At 44.0% G+C, this 24,555-nt stretch overlaps 1 protein-coding gene across 1 annotated transcript in view; it reads left to right on the top strand.

The window, feature by feature from the left end:
• Positions 1-24,555, top strand: part of LOC311136632 (endoplasmic reticulum metallopeptidase 1-like) — a 53,354-nt gene that overhangs the window by 15,453 nt on the left and 13,346 nt on the right. Inside the window, exons 7-12 of the mRNA XM_084170827.1 lie at positions 4,396-4,608; positions 8,808-8,931; positions 9,250-9,346; positions 16,967-17,141; positions 19,774-19,964; positions 20,937-21,089. Coding sequence (XP_084026953.1) covers positions 4,396-4,608; positions 8,808-8,931; positions 9,250-9,346; positions 16,967-17,141; positions 19,774-19,964; positions 20,937-21,089 — 953 coding nt within the window. The remainder of the gene's footprint in view (positions 1-4,395; positions 4,609-8,807; positions 8,932-9,249; positions 9,347-16,966; positions 17,142-19,773; positions 19,965-20,936; positions 21,090-24,555) is intronic.

Genomic DNA, 24,555 nt, shown 5'->3' on the forward strand with positions numbered 1-24,555 from the left:
CGCTCCAACGCTCAGCTCAGGCCAGACGAGTAATCCACACCTCTCATAACCTTCTCTTCTTCTCTCCTCTCCTCTTCTTTGTGCTCCCTTGCGTCACTCTCTCTCCATATCTCATTTATCAATGACAGCTCTACTGTACTGTGGGCTGTAACACACCGCCTAGTCCTTAACGCAGCCAGGGAGCCACCCTCTGCTCCCTACTCTCTCTCCACATTTTATCCATTAATGTAAATGACTGCTCAACCAAGCACTTAACTCCCTGGTAGCGTAAACACAATCTGCTGTAGGCTATAGCACACCTCACATTGCTCAACCTCTACCAACAATCATTCTCCTCTAACCTTCACGCCAAGGTAGCATAAACACCTTTACTGTCTGCAGCACACATACTGCTCAACCAAGCATTCTGCTGATTCTACCTCTAACTACAAGGTAGCATAAACATCTCCATACATAAACAGTAGTGGTGAAAATAAAGTAACTAAAATAGAAGCAGCCCATTAAGACAGGCATGAAATATGACTTGCCTGAGGAGCTATTTTGAACAACATAGCAGTCTAACCCTGTATGGTGTAGAACAGGGGTGTCAAACTCATTTTAGCTCAGGGGCCACATGGAGGAAAATCTATTCCCAAGTGGGCCGGACCGGAAAAATCATGGTGTATATATAACTTAAAAACAACAACTTCAGATTGTTTTCTTTGTTTTAATACGATCAACATACAACATAAAGCTGGAGCCTGAGGACAGTGTGTCCAAAATAGTACAAGCACAACATCACTATTAATCATAAAACACGTCAAGTTTATTTGAAAATTCTAAAGAAAAAGAACACACAAACACACAATGCCTCAGTGATTAACAGAACTGTTTCACAGATCACAGAACTATATCAGGGTGTCATTTCTCAGGCAGAAATGTAGATAAAAATAATGAAATCCTGTTCCCCAAACAAGTGCAAGAACCACAGAGTCAAGAATAGGTTAAATATACAAATAAAATAAAATCAATTGAAAACAATAGCACATCAACATAAAAACATATAAACATAAATCTGAAAGCGTTGCTCAAACTCCCGTAACAGTCCCGTTATTTTATCTTTGAACCGCTTCATGTCTGCCACATGTTGGGTCGCGCACACATTTTTCAGACGGGAAGTGAGCTGCATCATTTTTTCCCGATCATTGAGGGCGCACCATCTGTAGCCAGGCTGACAGCGCGGGACCAGTCCACTCCGACCCTGTCCAGCGCGCCGACGAGTGCGGTAAAAATATCAGCTGCTGTCGTTGTATCTGTCATCGGCACCAACTCCACGAACTCCTCGGTGACGGTCAATGTGTCATCAACTCCGCGGATGAAAATGGCCAGTTGTGCAACATCTGTAATGTCCGTGCTTTCATCAATTGCAACCGAAAACGCAATAAATGACTTTACTTTTTGTTTCAACTGGCTGTCCAAATCCACTGAAAGATCGGAAATCCTGTCTGCAACTTTGTTTCTTGTCAGGCTGATATTTGCAAAAGCCTGCCGCTTTTCAGGGCACACAATCTCCGCTGCCTTCATCATGCATGTTTTTACAAATTCACCCTCACTAAATGGTTTTGAAGCCACTGCGATTTCATTAGCAATGAGGTAGCTAGCTTTCACTGCAGCGTCACTGATGTCTTGGCTGTGAGTAAACACAGACTGCTGTTTCTTCAGACCCACCAACAGTTCATTCACCTTCTCTCATCTCCGCTGTCCTTGAAAGTTGTCATATTTGTCGGCATGAAGACTCACATAGTGGCGACGAAGGTTATATTCTTTCAGCACTGCAACATGCTCTGAACACACCAAACATACAGCTTTCCCATTCAATTCCGTGAATAAATAGGATGACCATTTTTCTTGGAACACTCTGCACTCTGCGTCCACTTTTCTCTTTTTTGACAGAGACATATTGGGGCAATGAGGGTGCCAAAGCACAATGTTAAAAGTAGAAGCCGTAATAAATATCGCGGGCAAAACAAAGTAGCTCATTGGCTGCACGTGCTTGACCTACTTGCTCTGCCCCGGTATAAACAGTTTGCTTGCTTAACACAATTGCTATTGCGCCATCCAGTGGACGCAATTGGAACAGCAGTTTATTTTATTGAAAAATTGCAGCTCATTTTTATACTTTACAAATATATATATATATATATATATATATATATTATTATAATTTTTTTAATCATCTCGCGGGCCGGATTAAACCCGTTTGCGGGCCTGATCCGGCCCGCGGGCCGGACGTTTGACACCCCTGGTGTAGAAGGAAAGGAAATGGAGCAGGAACAGATGGGGAAGGAAGGAAGGTGATGATCCCTGTCTTTAGAGGGACACACTCTTTTCACGCCGCTTCAATACAAAGTGATTTTCGTAGCAGGTTAGGAGAGAATTTTTGCTAACCTAAACCATAACCTCAGTCTCCTAACCTGCTACGTTAATTCTCCTAACCTGCTGCGTAAGTTCTCCTAACTTACTGCGAAAAAGTCACTTCGGTATCGAAGTGGTGTGAAAAGAGTGTTTCCCCATATCTAGGTATTGGTCTATCCACTACCACAATGATAAATGGACCAGGATCTGTTTTAGAAGTCATTTGTCTTCATCTTCTCCTTTGTCACTCCTCACATCTGGTCCAAAACTAGATTAATGCTCTCACTTCTGGTTGTAATCTGGTTCAAAACTAGATTCATGCTCTCACTTCTGGTTGTAATCTGGTCCAAAACTAGATTAATGCTCTCACTTCTGGTTGTAATCTGGTCCAAAACTAGATGCATGCTCTCACTTCTGGTTGTAATCTGGTCCAAAACTAGATTCATGTTCTCACTTCTGGTTGTAATCTGGTCCAAAACTAGATTCAATCTCTCACTTCTGGTTGTAATCTGGTCCAAAACTAGATTCATGCTCTCACTTCTGGTTGTAATCTGGTCCAAAACTAGATTAATACTCTCACTTCTGGTTGTAATCTGGTTCAAAACTACTATAGATAAATGCTGTTAGTTCTGGTTGTAATCTGGTTCAAAACTACTATAGATACATGCAGTTAGTTCTGGTTGTAATCTGGTCCAAAACTACTATAAATGCATGCTCTTAGTTCTGGTTGTAATCTGGTTCAAAATTAGAAGCAAATCACTTATTCCTTCCTCAACTTGTAGTGTAATTCTTTAACTCTGACTGGGTGGAGGGGATTAGTGAAACTCTTAAGAACACCAAATCATTTCAGTATGACAAGGCCTAGTTTCCCCCAACCCGGAGGACCAGCCAAGATAGCCTGCTTAAATCAGACCGAAAGCTGTTGCTCACCACTGTTTCAGTTTAAACAAAGATAAATCAGTTTGGATTCCAGGTTACCAGGCAGCCAATGACCAGATGAAAGCAATGCTTTATGTTTACATTCTGGGGGCAGAACGGACTCCGTGGAGATATCAAACGGAACAATGGAGCTTTGTGCAAGGCTGGCCATTTTATCAGGCTAGGCTGCTGTTGATTTGCTTTTGCGTGTTTTCAAGCGAACAGAGAGAGGGAGATGCATTAGCAGCATACCAGACCTTGGTTCAGTTACTATTGGAAATCTTTAAAATACTTTAAGCATTTGCTCTAGTCTAGCCTACCATGCATGGAGTGCCAGATGTGTGTGATTTGCAGTTTTGGGACGTTTCTATTGGTCCATTTGAGCCAGGCAAGCTCAATCAAGCACAGATAAAGTATTTTTAAATGATTTTGAATATTATTTGAACCCAGCTCTGCAGCATACTGAGATCATTCATATCCCACAGACAGCAGGGGACATCAGACTGGCAGCACAACTGACCCAGCGCTGAGTTTTACCACAAACGCTATGCTAGACAAACACAATAGTGTTTATGTATCACTGCCTTTTGTGTTGTATTTGTTTAGGGATTGTTGTTGTCTTGGCATAGAATGCAGCACATTCATGCATCTCATCCTCCCACTGGTCCCTTTGTCTGTTTGTTGTTGGTTTAATGATTGATATATTGTGTTTGTTTAGAAAATGCTTCTATTGAAGGCAATTGCTCTACTCAATATACCAGCGAATCCCTGCAGCCATTCAGGCTATTGCCTTCTAGATGGCATGACAGCAATATAATCCAGCTGGGATTTGAACAGAAAAAAACCCTCTTGTCTATTGTCCATGATATTAACTGTTAGGTCAAAGAGCCTTTAGACTGAATAATGTCAAATGTAACGGCTTTTTAGAAATGCCTTCTCAATCTCATAATAAACTACGTTTTCATTCTACCTTAAATCTATTCTGGACGAGAGGCCTGTTTTGTACCCAATTTACACCAGTGGGTACAATAAATCACATTTTACTTCACTTTACTTTACATCACCTCCTTCCCGTATCCCTAGGCGACAACATCCTGGCTGTACTGAAGCATCTGGTGATGTCTGAGGAGCTGGCAGACTCGTCTGAGTATCGTCATGGCAACATGGTGTTCTTCGACCTGCTTGGCATGGTGGTGGTGGCGTACCCGGCCCGCGTTGGTACCATCATCAACTACATGACTGCCATGGCAACCTTCCTCTACCTTTTTAGAAAGTGCTCCCATCCCAGTAATGTGGGTAAGTGGCATCATGAGCATAGATTGCGACCTGACCCAGATTGCAATTTATAATGGATCGTTTTAGGATTGCGCAAACAACAACAGTAATTGTGTGCTTGCTCTAGTTCCTCAACAGCATGGCTAGGAGAATTCAATAAAGCACATTATAGTTGAATACTCTTCTTTGAGTCATAAAAGTGCATTTAAATTACTTAGGAACTGTGTACACTTTGGAGAGGTGTGTGGCCACTTGGAGACACCAGTTAGTCCTTTCACTCAAACCCTTGTCATTTCTTTTGTCTTATGTTGCACCTACCCCCACATTTTCCAAGAATATTCTTATCATGTGACTGAATGTATCCAGATTATTTTCAAATTTCGTTATCAACAAATGCAGCAAAGAGTACAGTAAATGTAAAATGCACATAAAATCAACAGTGTAATGTTGCGATTCAGTCTTGTCAGGTGAACTGTTGTCCTCTATGTAATGTTGGGATTCAGTCTTGTCAGGTGAACTGTTGTCCTCTATGTAATGTTGGGATTCAGTCTTGTCAGGTGAACTGTTGTCCTCTATGTAATGTTGGGATTCAGTCTTGTCAGGTGAACTGTTGTCCTCTATGTAATGTTTGGATTCAGTCTTGTCAGGTGAACTGTTGTCCTCTATGTAATGTTTGGATTCAGTCTTGTCAGGTGAACTGTTGTCCTCTATGTAATGTTGGGATTCAGTCTTGTCAGGTGAACTGTTGTCCTCTATGTAATGTTGGGATTCAGTCTTGTCAGGTGAACTGTTGTCCTCTATGTAATGTTGGGATTCAGTCTGGTGTCCGGTGAACTGTTGTCCTCTATGTAATGTTGGGATTCAGTCTTGTCAGGTGAACTGTTGTCCTCTATGTAATGTTGCGATTCAGTCTTGTCAGGTGAACTGTTGTCCTCTATGTAATGTTGGGATTCAGTCTTGTCAGGTGAACTGTTGTCCTCTATGTAATGTTGGGATTCAGTCTTGTCAGGTGAACTGTTGTCCTCTATGTAATGTTTGGATTCAGTCTTGTCAGGTGAACTGTTGTCCTCTATGTAATGTTTGGATTCAGTCTTGTCAGGTGAACTGTTGTCCTCTATGTAATGTTGGGATTCAGTCTTGTCAGGTGAACTGTTGTCCTCTATGTAATGTTGGGATTCAGTCTTGTCAGGTGAACTGTTGTCCTCTATGTAATGTTGGGATTCAGTCTGGTGTCCGGTGAACTGTTGTCCTCTATGTAATGTTGGGATTCAGTCTTGTCAGGTGAACTGTTGTCCTCTATGTAATGTTGGGATTCAGTCTTGTCAGGTGAACTGTTGTCCTCTATGTAATGTTGGGATTCAGTCTGGTGTCTGGTGAACTGTTGTCCTCTATGTAATGTTGGGATTCAGTCTTGTCAGGTGAACTGTTGTCCTCTATGTAATGTTGGGATTCAGTCTTGTCAGGTGAACTGTTGTCCTCTATGTAATGTTGGGATTCAGTCTTGTCAGGTGAACTGTTGTCCTCTATGTAATGTTGGGATTCAGTCTTGTCAGGTGAACTGTTGTCCTCTATGTTATGTTGGGATTCAGTCTTGTCAGGTGAACTGTTGTCCTCTATGTAATGTTGGGATTCAGTCTTGTCAGGTGAACTGTTGTCCTCTATGTAATGTTGGGATTCAGTCTTGTCAGGTGAACTGTTGTCCTCTATGTAATGTTGGGATTCAGTCTTGTCAGGTGAACTGTTGTCCTCTATGTAATGTTTTGGATTCAGTCTTGTCAGGTGAACTGTTGTCCTCTATGTAATGTTGGGATTCAGTCTGGTGTCCGGTGAACTGTTGTCCTCTATGTAATGTTGGGATTCAGTCTTGTCAGGTGAACTGTTGTCCTCTATATAATGTTGGGATTCAGTCTTGTCAGGTGAACTGTTGTCCTCTATGTAATGTTGGGATTCAGTCTTGTCAGGTGAACTGTTGTCCTCTATGTAATGTTGGGATTCAGTCTTGTCAGGTGAACTGTTGTCCTCTATGTAATGTTGGGATTCAGTCTTGTCAGGTGAACTGTTGTCCTCTATGTAATGTTGGGATTCAGTCTTGTCAGGTGAACTGTTGTCCTCTATGTAATGTTGGGATTCAGTCTTGTCAGGTGAACTGTTGTCCTCCTATGTAATGTTGGGATTCAGTCTTGTCAGGTGAACTGTTGTCCTCTATGTAATGTAGGGATTCAGTCTGGTGTCCGGTGAACTGTTGTCCTCTATGTAATGTTGGGATTCAGTCTTGTCAGGTGAACTGTTGTCCTCTATGTAATGTTGGGATTCAGTCTTGTCAGGTGAACTGTTGTCCTCTATGTAATGTTGGGATTCAGTCTTGTCAGGTGAACTGTTGTCCTCTATGTAATGTTGGGATTCAGTCTTGTCAGGTGAACTGTTGTCCTCTATGTAATGTTGGGATTCAGTCTTGTCAGGTGAACTGTTGTCCTCCTATGTAATGTTGGGATTCAGTCTTGTCAGGTGAACTGTTGTCCTCTATGTAATGTAGGGATTCAGTCTGGTGTCCGGTGAACTGTTGTCCTCTATGTAATGTTGGGATTCAGTCTTGTCAGGTGAACTGTTGTCCTCTATGTAATGTTGGGATTCAGTCTTGTCAGGTGAACTGTTGTCCTCTATGTAATGTTGGGATTCAGTCTTGTCAGGTGAACTGTTGTCCTCTATGTAATGTTGGGATTCAGTCTTGTCAGGTGAACTGTTGTCCTCTATGTAATGTTGGGATTCAGTCTTGTCAGGTGAACTGTTGTCCTCTATGTAATGTTGGGATTCAGTCTTGTGTCAGGTGAACTGTTGTCCTCTATGTAATGTTGGGATTCAGTCTTGTCAGGTGAACTGTTGTCCTCTATGTAATGTTGGGATTCAGTCTTGTCAGGTGAACTGTTGTCCTCTATGTAATGTTGGGATTCAGTCTTGTCAGGTGAACTGTTGTCCTCTATGTAATGTTGGGATTCAGTCTTGTCAGGTGAACTGTTGTCCTCTATGTAATGTTGGGATTCAGTCTTGTCAGGTGAACTGTTGTCCTCTATGTAATGTTGGGATTCAGTCTTGTCAGGTGAACTGTTGTCCTCTATGTAATGTTGGGATTCAGTCTTGTCAGGTGAACTGTTGTCCTCTATGTAATGTTGGGATTCAGTCTTGTCAGGTGAACTGTTGTCCTCTATGTAATGTTGGGATTCAGTCTTGTCAGGTGAACTGTTGTCCTCTATGTAATGTTGGGATTCAGTCTTGTCAGGTGAACTGTTGTCCTCTATGTAATGTTGGGATTCAGTCTTGTCAGGTGAACTGTTGTCCTCTATGTAATGTTGGGATTCAGTCTTGTCAGGTGAACTGTTGTCCTCTATGTAATGTTGGGATTCAGTCTTGTCAGGTGAACTGTTGTCCTCTATGTAATGTTGGGATTCAGTCTTGTCAGGTGAACTGTTGTCCTCTATGTAATGTTGGGATTCAGTCTTGTCAGGTGAACTGTTGTGTCTTCAACAATTTTCCAATAGTCTCCAAACTGTTCCCTTCCAATTGCTACCATGCTTATACATGCTTTTCATATTTCTTCTGTAAGAAACATTTCTATTAAGCCCTATCCATATAGGCCAATTCCCATGAGGGTTAATATGGGCTAAGTGTCAGAGCAGAGCAGGTTGGTTTGGTAATGTAATGTGGGGGATCTTTATTGGATATTTTCCTCTGAAGTGTGTTAAAGGATTAATGACTATCTGTGTGCAGCAGAGTTGGGGTCAATTCCATTTCAATTCAGGAAGTAAACAGAAATTCTAATTCCTAATGTACATTTTCCTCATTGGCTTTCTCCGGAGGAAAATATATTTTCAGTTGACTTCCTGAATTGACCCCAACCCTGACTAGCTGTGTACTGTATGTCCCTCTCTCTTTCCCAGGAGGTCGGTACATAAAGGAGCTGGCCTATGCCCTGACTAGCTGTGTACTGTATGTCCCTCTCTCTTTCCCAGGAGGTCGTTACGTAAAGGAGCTGGCCTATGCCCTGACTAGCTGTGTACTGTATGTCCCTCTCTCTTTCCCAGGAGGTCGGTACATAAAGGAGCTGGCCTATGCCCTGACTAGCTGTGTACTGTATGTCCCTCTCTCTTTCCCAGGAGGTCGGTACATAAAGGAGCTGGCCTATGCCCTGACTAGCTGTGTACTGTATGTCCCTCTCTCTTTCCCAGGAGGTCGGTACGTAAAGGAGCTGGCCTATGCTACGGCGGTGGTCATCCTCAGCTGGTTGGTCACTCTGCTGACAGTGCTCATCATAGCCTTGGTCGTGTCGCTGACGGGACGATCCATGTTCTGGTATTAACACTTGAAACACACAGAGAAATGTACATTTTCTAGTTTATTTAGACATTTAGTTTCAACATTTAGACAAACATTTAGACAACATTTGTTTCAAAATTTTAGACATAAATAACAAATATCCAGAGTATAACGAGAAGATATGGAAGTAGACGTATCAAATCAATCTTTTTTCTGTGTATATATATTGGCTTGCCCTCACAACACACGTCAGAGGACAGCTTTATTATTTTAACAATATATATCATTATATATAGAAATACAAGTCATATCATTTTGCATAAATATCGTTTTTTTCCTTTGTCCTCTGTTTAGGTACAACGACTTCTATACATGCATCTTTATGTACGGTTCTGCTGCCACTGGGACGATGGTCCTGATCCACACACTGGCCAAGAACCTCTACTACGGGGTGAGCATTGTGTGTGTGTTAGTGGTGCGTAGGTCAGTTGTTTGTTCACCCGCCCGCAATTGCTAATTACCCATCCGCAACCGCCCGACTATATGTAATTATGTGAAAATCTGAGGCCCACACCCAACCCACTAGCTGTAGGCTAGTCAGACGGCGGAACTATTTTTTTGACAGGGGGTGCAGGTTTTTTTTTTGCCTGATCTAGATATGTTTCTGCTTATAATTTCCGACATTTTGGTAGGCTATCTGTTAGTCAACTTGTCTATAATTAGATACATGCAGCTTCTCTTCTGTCATTATATATGTTGTCCTAGAAGACTAAATAAGCCCTTGCTCATCAGAATAATGTCATAAATCAATAGAATTAATGCTTCAATCTAGTTGACATTGGTAAAGTTTTCGCTGTCATCTCTGCTTCTTTCGCAGAGCAAAGACATTTAGGGACCGGGAAGAAAATGCAATAGCTAAAAAAATAAATAAAAAAAGATTTTTTTTCAGTGCAACATTTCTAAAGGACATCAGTTTGACCGGTTGTACAGAAATAGAAAGGTGTGTAAACGACCCAACATGTTTCTGATAAGATTTCAGTTTGTCTTGAATGCATATTTTATGTGGTTGAAATACTATCAGCTTTTACGATGCTGATAAAGATAGCGCCTCTACAGACGGTATCTAACTGGCATTCGCATTCTCTCAAGATGCTGACAGAAATAAATCATATTTCTCCACTCCTGTTCCAGAGTCAAAATGTTGCCTACATTTGGTGGATCATTTTACAGCAAGAAATGCTTAATTCTGCAGGAGTTAATATTAAGGCAATGTGAGAGGTTATAGACCTACAGTCAGTGTCCAGATTTCAGTTTCCATTTAACCCATCTGAACAGTAGGCTACAGTTCCCTTGACCTGCCATAGGCCTATTTGAAGTCCCTGTCTTGTGACTGTTGAATTTGTATAGAGCCTCACAACCATCACACATAACATAGCTGACACTGCTATCATCCTCTTTTACCACTTCACCAAGTCTTTCCCAAACATGTATTTTCTGGCCCTCTCTTCTCTTTATTTTAAACTCTCCATTTCACAGCTTTTCTCTTATTTACATTTACATTTAAGTCATTTAGCAGACGCTCTTATCCAGAGCGACTTACAGTTAGTGCATACATTATTTATTTATTTTTTCATACCCCCCGTGGGAATCGAACCCACAACCCTGGCGTTGCAAACGCCATGCTCCCCCACCCAAATGCAGATGCATTTTTGCCCCCCTGCTCCATGCCTTCCCCCTTTGCAGTACCCCTTGAATATAAAAAATGACATGGCACGGAAAGAGTACAAAGAGAAGCTCCTCATGGACAATCCAGAGACACTTTTTTGCTGACTACTACAAAAATGGGAACGTAAGCAACTTAATTTTCCACGCAGACCATCCCTGGGCATGGCACACTGCTATAAGAGCGCAGCAAGACAGACGAGGCAGGATCCACCAACCCAGCAGACTCCCCCTCCTGCCCCCCCCCCCCGTCAGCCCTCCGAAAAGCTCTCCTAACAACACCACCACACCCACCGAGGACACACAAAAGCCAGAGATTATGCTCCTCATTGACTCAAATGTGAAATACATTGATGAGAAGAAACTCAAAGTGGCTAAACTCGTGTCCAAACGCCCGGCGTGCCCTGGAGCTTCTGTCAGCCACATCATAATACACACAGGCACAAATGACCTGAGGGCCCAGCAGGAATGGGTGCCACAGCACTCAAGTAGTGATCTCCACCCTGCTTCCACGAAAATACTTCCATCCTGTCACCATACAGCGGGTAAACGCAAGCATTTCCCGAGACTGGGGCTCAAAACCTAATGTCTACCTGGCACACCATCCCTCCCCACCCTGGACTTGAACTGCCTCTTCGTCAAGGTCCAGCTATACAAGGCAACAGTACCCACCTTTGCCAGGACCCTGAAGGACATCACCCTCAACAGCAGCTCCAGCACCTCACACAGGAGCAACAAAGCAACAGACAGCCCTCCCAGAACTGTGAGACCCCCTCCCGGAGGATCCGCACCAAGAGGATCCACACCAAGAGGACCTAGACCCAGACCACAGCACCGCCAGCCACATCCCCACCCCAACCAGTCGATTTCCCCCCCTAAAAAAAAAACTAGCCACACCCTATACTCAGCATGAAAGGGAAAAAAGTTATGCTCTGATCCAGTGAAAACATCATAAAATAGGCCTACCTGATTACGCAAATAGCCTACAGCTGTGTCTGTCCTGAGCTCAGTTTGCTAGCGTGAGCTTCAGGCCGGAACCAAGTTAATAGTTGATGCAATGTTTCAAGTTCATTGCAGACAGGCCATGCGTAGACAATGTGATTTATAGAATATTTATTTTTCTCAGGATATTCTCTACCTGCAGGTCACAATGTTTTTATTTGTTGGCTTTATAGGCTATTTTTACATAGTTAGCAATGGCAATAGAAGGTACTTTTTAGGTTTGTATCATTTTCATTTAGATTTGGATAGAATTTGGATATAAAGTTGAGATACGAAGACTATATATCAAATGAAACTGTTCCACGAAAATGTGCATATGAAAATCATAACTGGCACGCAGATCGGTAGAAATGGTAAGATAAATTGCCATTCCACATGAGAAAGGTTGCCGACTCTTCGTGTAGCCTATTTCAGGAGCGTAAAGCCAGAATCTGCGAAAGCCAGTAGGAGTGGGAGGAGGATGGTCAGGTTAAGTTGTTTTTCTTCTTCTGGTTATCTTGATCTCTGACTCCTTCTTGAGTCATTTGTGTCTTATTTAATCAAACAGTGAGCTTAAAGCATTAGACAAGCTCAATGCATACAGTATATTCGGAAAGTATTCAGACCCCTTGACTTTTTCCACATTTTGTTACATTATAGCCTTATTCTAAAATGGGTTAAATTGTTTTTTCCCCTCATCAATCTACACACAATACCCCATAATGACAAAGCAAAAAGAGGTTTTTAGAAATGTTAGCAAATTTATAAAAAAGAATAATACAGAAATACCTTATTTACATAAGTATTCAAACCCTTTGCTATGAGACTCAAAATTGAGCTCAGGTGCATTGATTTTATTAAAACACATAGGGTGTGCCTATATATGGAAAAATACATGTTTTAACATTTTGACCAATCGATTGATCGAAAGAACAGACAACATTCTGTCGACCAAGATTTTTGTTTGTTTGTTGGGGACAGCCCTACTTGGTACTGCAGCGATTCTATCACAATGTGGAGCAGTGCCGGTTAATTCCGTGGTGAAAAAGTTCCACCACCCAGACCAGACGCTTTGAAAAGCTTTTAACTGCAATTATCCTGAAACTGTTCAGTTCAGCCCTGCAGGTTTAAAACGGCATGTGTATGATGTGCTTTCAACAGACTTGTGTCAATAGTACTATAGTCTAATGCCCAGCCCAGCCACGTTTATACAGACTCAGCTTCGGTTATTGACCTCTCTGTTCTGTCTGTAACCAGGTTGGGTTATTTTGGTATTGTCCTGGGTGCATTTGTTCCACGGGTGTGTACAATATCTGTATTTTAATATGCACACTGGCATACCATACCACTTAGAATGAAGAAATGTATTAGACATGTATTGTAAGTTCTATATTAGCTTGAATATTGGCATGTAGTCAATTGTTTATGCCAGTGCTCTGTGGTAGGTCGTGGCACTGTAGCATGACTAGCCTTTGCCTTGTACAGAGACACTTGAGTGGCAGAGCTCCAAGCCTGGACACAGAGACACTTGAGTGGCAGAGCTCCAAGCCTGGACACAGAGACACTTGAGTGGCAGAGCTCCAAGCCTGGACACAGAGACACTGAGTGGCAGAGCTCCAAGCCTGGACACAGAGACACTGAGTGGCAGAGCTCCAAGCCTGGACACGGAGACACTGAGTGGCAGAGCTCCAAGCCTGGACACGGAGACACTGAGTGGCAGAGCTCCAAGCCTGGACACAGAGACACTTGAGTGGCAGAGCTCCAAGCCTGGACACAGAGACACTGAGTGGCAGAACTCCAAGCCTGGACACAGAGACACTGAGTGGCAGAGCTCCAAGCCTGGACACGGAGACACTGAGTGGCAGAGCTCCAAGCCTGGACACGGAGACACTGAGTGGCAGAGCTCCAAGCCTGGACACAGAGACACTGAGTGGCAGAGCTCCAAGCCTGGACACAGAGACACTGAGTGGCAGAGCTCCAAGCCTGGACACGGAGACACTGAGTGGCAGAGCTCCAAGCCTGGACACGGAGACACTGAGTGGCAGAGCTCCAAGCCTGGACACAGAGACACTGAGTGGAGCTCTTATGTTTGCAGTTGACCCAGAGCAGAGAGAAGGCAGTAGTTAATACTTCACTACAGTGCCAGGGTACATTTATCAGAGTATATTAAGAGGTAGATTAAACAACATTCTCCTCCTGGCAACATGACCGGAGTCAGAATTATGTGTGGCACCCCTTCCCTAAATATGTTCTTCTTTTGACTAGAGCCGTGTGTGTGCAAGTGTGAACAGCCTATGAATGAGGCCTTTGTTGGTGCTCACACATCACTAAGTGGTGCCGGGAGAGAGAGAGACGTTACCAGGGTGCAGCGATGGAGGGAGACGGAGGGAGGGAGGCAATGGGAGGGAGAGGAGAGGAAGGGAGAGGAACTGAGGGAAGTAGTGGGAGGGAGAGAAAGGGAGAGTCCTGGCCATTAGCCTGTGGGATGTCAGGGAAGGTCTATCTGGGCTGAAGTTCAGACACACTCTCCATGGTTCTCACATGGTCTGTGTAAGGCAGGGGTGTCAAACTCATTTTAGCTCAGGGGCCACATGGAGGAAAATCTATTCCCAAGTGGGCCGGACCGGAAAAATCATGGTATATATAACTTAAAAACAACAACTTCAGATTGTTTTCTTTGTTTTAATACGATCAACATACAACATAAAGCTGGAGCCTGAGGACAGTGTGTCCAAAATAGTACAAGCACAACATCACTATTAATCATAAAACACGTCAAGTTTATTTGAAAATTCTAAAGAAAAAGAACACACAAACACACAATGCCTCAGTGATTAACAGAACTGTTTCACAGATCACAGAACTATATCAGGGTGTCATTTCTCAGGCAGAAATGTAGATAAAAATAATGAAATCCTGTTCCCCAAACAAGTGCAAGAACCACAGAGTCAAGAATAGGTTAAATATACAAATAAAATAAAAACAATTAAAAACAATAGCACATCAACATAAAAACATATAAACATAAAGCTGGAGCCTGAGGACAGTGTCCAAAAGCACAACATCACTATTAATCATAAAACACCTCAAGTTATTTGAAAGTTCTGAGGACAAAGAACACACAAACACACAATGCCTCAGTGATTCACAGAAGTATATCATAGATCACAGAACTATATCAGGGTGTCATTTCTCAGGCAGAAATGTAGATAAAAATAATGAAATCCTGTTCCCCAAACAAGTGCAAGAACCACAGAGTCAAGAATAGGTTAAATATACAAATAAAATAAAATCAATTAAAAACAATAGCACATCAACATAAAAACATATAAACATAAATCTGAAAGCGTTGCTCAAACTCCCGTAACAGTCCCGTTATTTTATCTTTGAACCGCTTCACGTCTGCCACATGTTGGGTCGCGCACACATTTTTCAGACCGGGGAAGTGAGCTGCATCACCACCGGCAAGTTGCGTCTCCCACAATGACAGCTTCAACTTGAAAGAACGTATGCTGTCATAATACTGCGTGACAACTTTGTTGCGCCCTTGCAGCTGTTTGTTCAAGTTATTCAGGTGCTCTGTAACATCCACCATAAATGCAAGGTCCTGCATCCATTCTGCAGAATAAAATTCTAACACTGGTTTGCCCTTTTCTTCCATGAACTGTTCAATTCTTCTCGTAAATCAAAGAAACGCCTCAGCACAGCACCTCGGCTTAACCATCTTACCTCAGTGTGGTATGGCAGGCCATAGATGTGGTCTTTCTCTCTGAGAAGGCTGTCAAACTGACGGTGATTCAGGCTTCTGGATCGGATGAAATTAACAGTTTGGATGACCACCTTCATGACATTATCCATCTTTAATGACTTGCAACACAAAGCCTCCTGGTGCAAAATACAGTGAAAAGTCAAAAAATCACGTCCTCCATTTGCAGATTGCACTTTCTCTCTGAACTTTGTCACAACGCCTGCTTTTTTCCCGATCATTGAGGGCGCACCATCTGTAGCCAGGCTTACAGCGCGGGACCAGTCCACTCTGACCCTGTCCAGCGCGCCGACGAGTGCGGTAAAAATATCAGCTGCTGTCGTTGTATCTGTCATCGGCACCAACTCCACGAACTCCTCGGTGACGGTCAATGTGTCATCAACTCCGCGGATGAAAATGGCCAGTTGTGCAACATCTGTAATGTCCGTGCTTTCATCAATTGCAACCGAAAACGCAATAAATGACTTTACTTTTTGTTTCAACTGGCTGTCCAAATCCACTGAAAGATCGGAAATCCTGTCTGCAACTGTGTTTCTTGTCAGGCTGATATTTGCAAAAGCCTGCCGCTTTTCAGGGCACACAATCTCCGCTGCCTTCATCATGCATGTTTTTACAAATTCACCCTCACTAAATGGTTTTGAAGCCACTGCGATTTCATTAGCAATGAGGTAGCTAGCTTTCACTGCAGCGTCACTGATGTCTCGGCTGTGAGTAAACACAGACTGCTGTTTCTTCAGACCCGCCAACAGTTCATTCACCTTCTCTCATCTCCGCTGTCCTTGAAAGTTGTCAAATTTGTCGGCATGAAGACTCACATAGTGGCGATGAAGGTTATAGTCTTTCAGCACTGCAACATGCTCTGAACACACCAAACATACAGCTTTCCCATTCAATTCCGTGAATAAATAGGATGACAATTTTTCTTCGAACACTCTGCACTCTGCGTCCACTTTTCTCTTTTTTGACAGAGACATATTGGGGCAATGAGGGTGCCAAAGCACAGCATGTTAAAAGTAGAAGCCGTAATAAATATCACGGGCAAAACAAAGTAGCTCATTGGCTGCACGTGCTTGACCTACTTGCTCTGCCCCGGTATAAACAGTTTGCTTGCTTAACACAATTGCTATTGCGCCATCCAGTGGACGCAATTGGAACAGCAGTTTATTTTATTGAAAAATTGCAGCGCATTTTTATACTTTACAAAATTATTATTATTATTTTTATTTATTTTTTATTTTTTTCAAAATCATCTCGCGGGCCGGATTAAACCCGTTTGCGGGCCTGATCCGGCCCGCGGGCCGGACGTTTGACACCCCTGGTGTAAGGCATACACAGCTCAATAAAACATGCATCAAAACAAATCGTATTGATTTTTATGTCGTCTATGCAGCCAAGTAGACATGAGCGAAAAACATTTTGATAGACCTTGATGTTGATATAACAATTTAAATTGATAAGCCTATTTTGGGGGAATGGATGATAGTCTGATTATAGTTAATAATGTGTCTGCCCTTATTGACCCCTGTATGTCTGAGTGTTCCTCAGCGACAGGGATTCTTCCATGCCTTTGCTGACCCCGCCTGTCTGTTCCTCCTCCTGCAGGGTGTGCGTCGTCTGGAGCTGGGGGAGCTCTACTTTGACGTGAGCCTGCTGCTGTGGTGCGGTGCCATGGTCTACCTCACAGCTAACGGCCTCTGCTCTGCCTACGTCCCCATGCTGATGGTGGCATTCCCTCTGACCACCAAGCTGCTCCTCGCCAGGGAGTTTCAACTCAGAGGTGAGGAGAGGATAGATGGATGGATGGATGGATGGATAGATAGATAAGGAAGTTTCTTTCCATAAGGAAATTCCTTTTCATGAACAATAAATGGATACTGGTTACTGGATAGAGTTGGATACTGTTCAATGCTCCCATTGTTATTATTATGTGTGATGTTTCAATCAGAAGGATGTCAGGTCATTTTCACAGCTCAGCAGCAACAACGATACATTGATGTATCACACGATTAGTTTTGAATTGAAAGGGTTTTATATTGATAGATCTCTTAATTTTTTGGTGCAGGTGAAGTACTCTGTTCTCTACCGTCTGGGTTAGTTAATGTATCTCTCCTGTGTCTCCAGGTGTGTCGGTGAAGTACTCTGTTCTCTACTATCTGGGTCTGGGTTAGGTTAGTTAAAGGGGAGGATTGCTGAATTAGGTTGCTGTTAAACATTCTGAATTGTTTCATCCTTCCAACTAAAAGTACCAATACGACATATCACTTTTACATTTGTATTTTGGGACAAATTAATATTATTTTACCAAAGTCATGTCGGAAAAGTGACGTCAAGAGAAGAACACTACACGAGCAGGAGTGAAGCCACATGCTAATAGCAGCACTGTCCACATAAGACAATGGTAGCTAAAGCTAGCCACATGCTAACCTGAGTGCTACTACTAGCAGCACTGTCCACATAAGACGATGGTAGCTAAAGCTAGCCACATGCTAACCTGAGTGCTACTAATAGCAGCACTGTCCGCATAAGATGATGGTAGCTATAGCTAGCCACATGCTAACCTGAGTGCTACTAATAGCAGCACTGTCCACATAAGACGATGCTAGCTCTAGCTAGCCACATGCTAACCTGAGTGCTACTAATAGCAGCACTGTCCACATAAGACGATGGTAGCTATAGCTACCAATATGCTAACCTGAGTGCTACTAATAGCAGCACTGTCCACATAAGACGATGGTAGCTATAGCTAGCCACATGCTAACCTGAGTGCTACTAATAGCAGCACTGTCCACATAAGACGATGGTAGCTATAGCTAGCCACATGCTAACCTGAGTGCTACTACTAGCAGCAGTAAATCCAGGTATAATGGCTACCACAAACATTGGCTTCCATGAAATCCTGCAAGATATATTGGCCAATAAAGATCAGGCAGTTCAGCAAAAATAAAGACATACTGTACCTTGAAAAAAACAATGACATTAATCCGATTGGTATTTTACCATTCAGTTCCAAACTGCCACTGGAAGCAACGTCAGCACAATAACTGTTCGTCGGGAGCTTCATGAAATGGGTTTCCATGGCCGAGCAGCCGCACACAAGCCTAAGATCACCATGCACAATACCAAGCGTCGGCTGGAGTGGTGTAAAGCTCGCCGCCATTGGACTCTGGAGCAGTGGAAACGCGTTCTCTGGAGTGATGAAGCACGCTTCACCATCTGTCAGTCCGACAGACTAATCTGGGTTTGGTGGATGCCAGGAGAATGCTACCTGCCCCAATACATAGTGCCAACTGTAAAGTTTGGTGGAGGAGGAATAATGGTCTGGGGCTGTTTTTCATGGTTCGGGCTAGGCCCCTTAGTTCCAGTGAAGGGAAATCTTAATGCTACAGTATACAATGACATTCTAGACGATTCTGTGCTTCCAACTTTGTGGCAACAGTTTGGGGAAGGTCCTTTCCTGTTTCAGCATGACAATGCCCCCGTGCACAAGGCGAGGTCCATACAGAAATGGTTTGTCGAGATCGGTGTGGAAGAACTTGACTGGCAGAGCCCTGACCTCAACCCCATCTAACACCTTTGGGATTAATTGGAATGCCGACTGCGAGCCAGGCCTAATCGCTCAACATCAGTGCCCGACCTCACTAATGCTCTTGTGGCTGAATGGAAGCAAGTCCCCGCAGCAATATTCCAACATCTAGTGGAAAGCCTTCCCAGAAGAGTGGAGGCTGTTATAGCAGCAAAGGGGGGACCAACTCCATATTAATGCCCATGATTTTGGAATGAGATGTTCATACTTTTGGTCAAGTAGTGTATGTCACAACCGGTCTAAATATGTGTCATGACAGTGTTATGACCATCTTATAACCGGTTATGTCAACTGTTATGACATATTATGACATGGTTATGGGTGTCAAGTAAAGTGTTACTGAGTTTTTGATAAATGTCATTCAAATTACGAAAATAGAAGTGTATTATTATTTTATAAACTTTTGCATAAAGACCCGTTAGATGGAATATCATCACTCTACATTGTTAGATTTGTGGAAATATATCGTGCAACCTTTAATGTTAATGTATCTCTCATGTGTCTCCAGGTGCATCAGTGAAGCACCAGCTGGGTCTGGGTTAGTTAATGGTTGCATTCCCCTGCTCAGACGTTGCATGCATCAACCAATGGTTGCGATCCAGGTCGTCGACTGACAGATTGCTATAACATATGATGTGGTTAACTGATACGTAAAATACCTTTCCAGGTGTAGTAAGATCTGGCATGCGTCAGCAACGCCTGGGCAGAGGAACGCACCCATAGTTAATGTATCTCCCCTGTCTGTGTTTCCAGGTGCGTTGGTGAAGTACTCTGTTCTCTACCAGCTGGGTCTGGGTTAGTTAATGCATCTCTCCTGTGTCTCCAGGTGCGTCGGTGAAGTACTCTGTTCTCTACCAGCTGGGTCTGGCCCTGCCCTATGTCCACTTCATGTTCCTGATCTGGGTGGTGTTTGAGATCTTCACGCCCATCCTAGGCCGCAGCGGCACAGAGATCCCCCCTGACGTGGTCCTGGCCACCCTCGTCACCCTCACAACACTCTTCCTCTCCTCCTTCTTCGTGAGTAGAGTAGTGCCATGGTTAATACCAGCTAGCTTTCCAAAAGAGGGAAGAGGATAGGAACACCTAAGAATGGACAACAACAATGTTTTTATAAATTCCTTGTCTTTTTATGAAAAAAGCTGATGTTTCGACCGTAGTCTTTGTGGAAATACCATTCCCATAGAAACCTTTGGAAGCGCCAGCATACCAATATTTATTACCGTAAAGTACCAATCAGGTCAGCAGCAACTCCCCTCTCCACCATGGAATATAAGATATTAGGCTGAAAAATGAAATGGGGATGATGAGTAGGAAATATAAGCTGATGACTTTAAGCTGCTTTGATTAATGTGTTTAGATTGTGTGTACTGATCCTCTCTCTCTCTCTTTCTCTTTCTTTCTCTTTCTCTCTCTGCCTCGTCCCCCTCACCTCTCTCTCTCTGCCTTGTCCCCCTCATCTCTCTCTCTATCTGCCTTGTCCCCCTCACCTCTCTCTATCTGCCTTGTCCCCCTCACCTCTCTCTCTCTGCCTTGTCCCCCTCATCTCTCTCTCTCTCTCTCTCTCTCTCTCTCTCTCTCTCTCTCTCTCTCTCTCTCTCTCTCTCTCTCTCTCTCTCTCTCTCTCTCTCTCTCTCTCTCTCTCTCTCTCTCTCTCTCTCTCTCTCTGCCTCGTCCCCCTCACCTCTCTCTCTCTGCCTCGTCCCCCTCACCTCTCTCTCTCTGCCTCGTCCCCCTCACCTCTCTCTCTCTGCCTTGTCCCCCTCATCTCTCTCTCTCTCTCTCTCTCTCTCTCTCTCTCTCTCTCTGCCTTGTCCCCCTCATCTCTCTCTCTCTCTCTCTCTCTCTCTCTCTCCCTCTCCCTCTCTCTGCCTTGTCCCCCTCATCTCTCTCTCTCTGCCTCTTCCCACACTCTCTCTCTCTTGCTCTCTGTCCACCCCCCTCTCCCCCTCTCCCCCATCCCTTCCTCTCTCTTTCCCTCTCTCCCCCCAGCTCCACTTCATATACTTGGCCAGGTCTACTAAGTGGTTGCTGGCAGGTCTGGGAACAGTGTTCACTGTGTTTCTGGTGCTGGTGTTGTGTGGACTGTTTTTCCCCTACACAGCAGACCCCTCCAGCCCACGCCCCAAACGGGTCTTTCTTCAGGTGAGACCATCTGACAAACACACACACACACACACACACACACACACACCCCTCTGGCCCACGCCCCAAACGGGTCTTTCTTCAGGTGAGACCATCTGACAAACACACACACACACACACACACACACACACACACACCCACCCCTCGGGCCCACGCCCCAAACGGGTCTTTCTTCAGGTGAGACCATCTGACAAACACACACACACACACACACACACACACACACACACCCCTCTGGCCCACGCCCCAAACGGGTCTTGCCCCGAGACCATCTCAGGCACTTTCTACTTAGACATGCACTCACACTCACACACACCTGACAACTTTTTAAATATAACCTTTATTTATCCAGCTAAGTCAGTTACTAACAAATTATAATTGTTAAGTTAGATAGGGACAGATATAAAAACATTAACACATTGAATAAAAAAATTATCTGATGCGTTGCCCGTAGTGTGTGTATAGCTCAATTAATTAAATACAATGACAACCTGGCAATGTTGACCATCTGTCTTTCTGCCTGCTCCTCCAATCACATTTTTATTCATCCAGGACTTAAGAACAAACACATTCTTATTTCAAATGCATGAAATCTAATATCAAGGAAGGTTTTGCTCGCCTGAGGTAGAGTATCTCATGATAAGCTGTAGACCACACTATTTACCAAGAGAGTTTTCGTCTATATTTTTCGTAGCTGTCTATTTACCACCACAAACCGATGCTGGCACTAAGACTGCACTCAATGAGCTGTATATGGCCATAAGCAAACAGGAAAACGCTCATCCAGAGGCAGCGCTCCTAATGGCCGTGGACTTTAATGCAGGGAAACTTAAATTAATTCTACCTCATTTCTACCATCATGTTACATGTGCAACCAGAGGGGGAAAAAACTCTAGACCACCTTTACTCCACACACAGAGATGCGTACAAAGCTCTCCCTCGCCCTCCATTTGGCAAATATGACCACAATTCTATCCTCCTGATTCCTACTTATAAGCAAAAGCTAAAGCAGGAAGCACCAGTGACTCGGTTTATAAGGAAGTGGTCAGATGACGCAGATGCTGGACTGTTTTGCTAGCAAAGACTGGGATATGTTCCGGGATTCTTCCGATGGCATTGAGGAGTACACTACATCAGTCACTGCCTTCATCAATAAGTGCATTGATGCCGTCATACCCACAGTGACCGTGCGTACATACCTCAACCAGAAGCCATGGATTACAGGCAACATCTGCACTGAGCTAAAGGGTAGAGCTTCCGCATTCAAGGAGCGGGACTCTAACCCGGACGCTTATAAGAAATCCCGCTATGCCCTCCGACAAACCATCAAAGAGTCAATACAGGACTAAGATTGAATCGTACTACACCGGCTCCGACACTCGTCGGATGTGGCAGGGCTTGCAAACTATTACAGAATACAAAGGGAAGCACAGCTGCGAGCTGCCCAGTGACACAAGCCTACCAGATGAGCTAAATCACTTCTATGCTCGCTTCGAGGAAAGCAACACTGAAGCATGCATGAGAGCATCAGCTGTTCCGGATGACTATGTGATCACGCTCTCCGTAGCCGATGTGAGCAAGACTTTTAAGCAGGTCAACATTCACAGGGCCAGACAGATTACCAGGACGCGTGCTCCGAGCATGTGCTGACCAACTGGCAAGTGTCTTCACTGATATTTTCAACATGTCACTGACTGAGTCTGTAATACCAACATGTTTCAAGCAGACCACTATAGTCCCTGTGCCCAAAAACACTAAGATAACCTGCCTAAATGACTACCGACCCGTAGCACTTACAGTATTTGATCCCCTGCTGATTTTGTACGTTTGCCCACTGACAAAGAAATGATCAGTCTATAATTTTAATGGTAGGTTTATTTGAACAGTGAGAGACAGAATAACAACAACAAATATCCAGAAAAACGCATGTCAAAAATTGTATACATTGATTTGCATTTTATTGAGGGAAATAAATATTTGACCCACTCTCAATCAAAAGATTTCTGGCTCCCAGGTGTCTTTTATACAGGGAATGAGCTGAGATTAGGAGCACACTCTTAAAGGGAGTGCTCCTAATCTCAGTTTGTTACCTGTATAAAAGACACCTGTCCACAGAAGCAATCAATCAATCAGATTCCAAACTCTCCACCATGGCCAAGGATGCTCTCCAAGGATGTCAGGGACAAGATTGTAGACCTACACAAGGCTGGAATGGGCTACAAGACCATCGCCAAGCAGCTTGGTGAGAAGGTGACAACAGTTGGTGCGATTATTCGCAAATGGAAGAAACACAAAATAACTGTCAATCTCCCTCGGCCTGGGGCTCCATGCAAGATCTCACCTTGTGGAGTTGCAATGATCATGAGAACGGTGAGGAATCAGCCCAGAACTACACGGGAGGATCTTGTCAATGATTTCAAGGCAGCTGGGACCATAGTCACCAAGAAAACAATTGGTAACACACTACGCCGTGAAGGACTGAAATAGTAGGTCATGGCTCACATCAACACCATTATCCCAGAAACCCACTCCAATTTGCATACCACCCCAACAGATCCACAGATGATGCAATCTCTATTGCACTCCACACTGCCCTTTCCCACCTGGACAAGAGGAACACCTACGTGAGAATGCTATTCATTGACTACAGCTCAGTGTTCAACGCCATAGTGCCCTCAAAGTTCATCACTAAGCTAAGGACCCTGGTACTAAACACCTCCCTCTGCAATTGGATCCTGGACTTCCTGACGAGGTGGTAAGGGTAGGTAACAACACATATGCCACGCTGATCCTCAGGGGTGCTTGCTCAGTCCTCTCATGTACTCCCTGTTCACCCATGACTGCATGGCCAGGCACGACTCCAACACCATCATTAAGTTTGCTGACGACACAACAGTGGTAGGCCTGATCACCGACAACGAAGAGACAGCCTATAGGAGGTCAGAGACCTGGCTGTGTGGTGCCAGGATAACAACCTCTCCCTCAACGTGATCAAGACAAAGGAGATGATTGTGGACTACAGGAAAAAAAGAGGACTGAGCACGCCCCCATTCTCATCGACGGAGCTGTAGTGGAACAGGTTGAGAGCTTAAAGTTCCTTGGTGTCCACATCACCAACAAACTATCATTGTCCAAGCTCACCAAGACAGTCGTGAAGCGGGCACGACAAAGCATATTCCCCCTCAGGAGACTGAAAAGATTTGGCATGGGGTCCTCAGATCCTCAAAAGGTTCTACAGCTGCACCATCGAGAGCATCCTGACTGGTTGCATCACTGCCTGGTATGGCAACTGCTCGGCCTCCGACCGCAAGGCATTACAGAGGGTAGGGCTAAGCACTGGGGCTAAGCTTCCTGCCATCCAGGACCTCTATACCAGGCGGTGTCAGAGGAAGGCCAAAACATTTTCAAAGCCACCCTAGTCATGGCATGTTCTCTCTGCTACCGCACGCGGTACCGGAGCGCCAA

Source organism: Coregonus lavaretus, assembly GCF_964263955.1.
Source record: "Coregonus lavaretus genome assembly, chromosome: 10".
NCBI lineage: Eukaryota > Metazoa > Chordata > Actinopteri > Salmoniformes > Salmonidae > Coregonus > Coregonus lavaretus.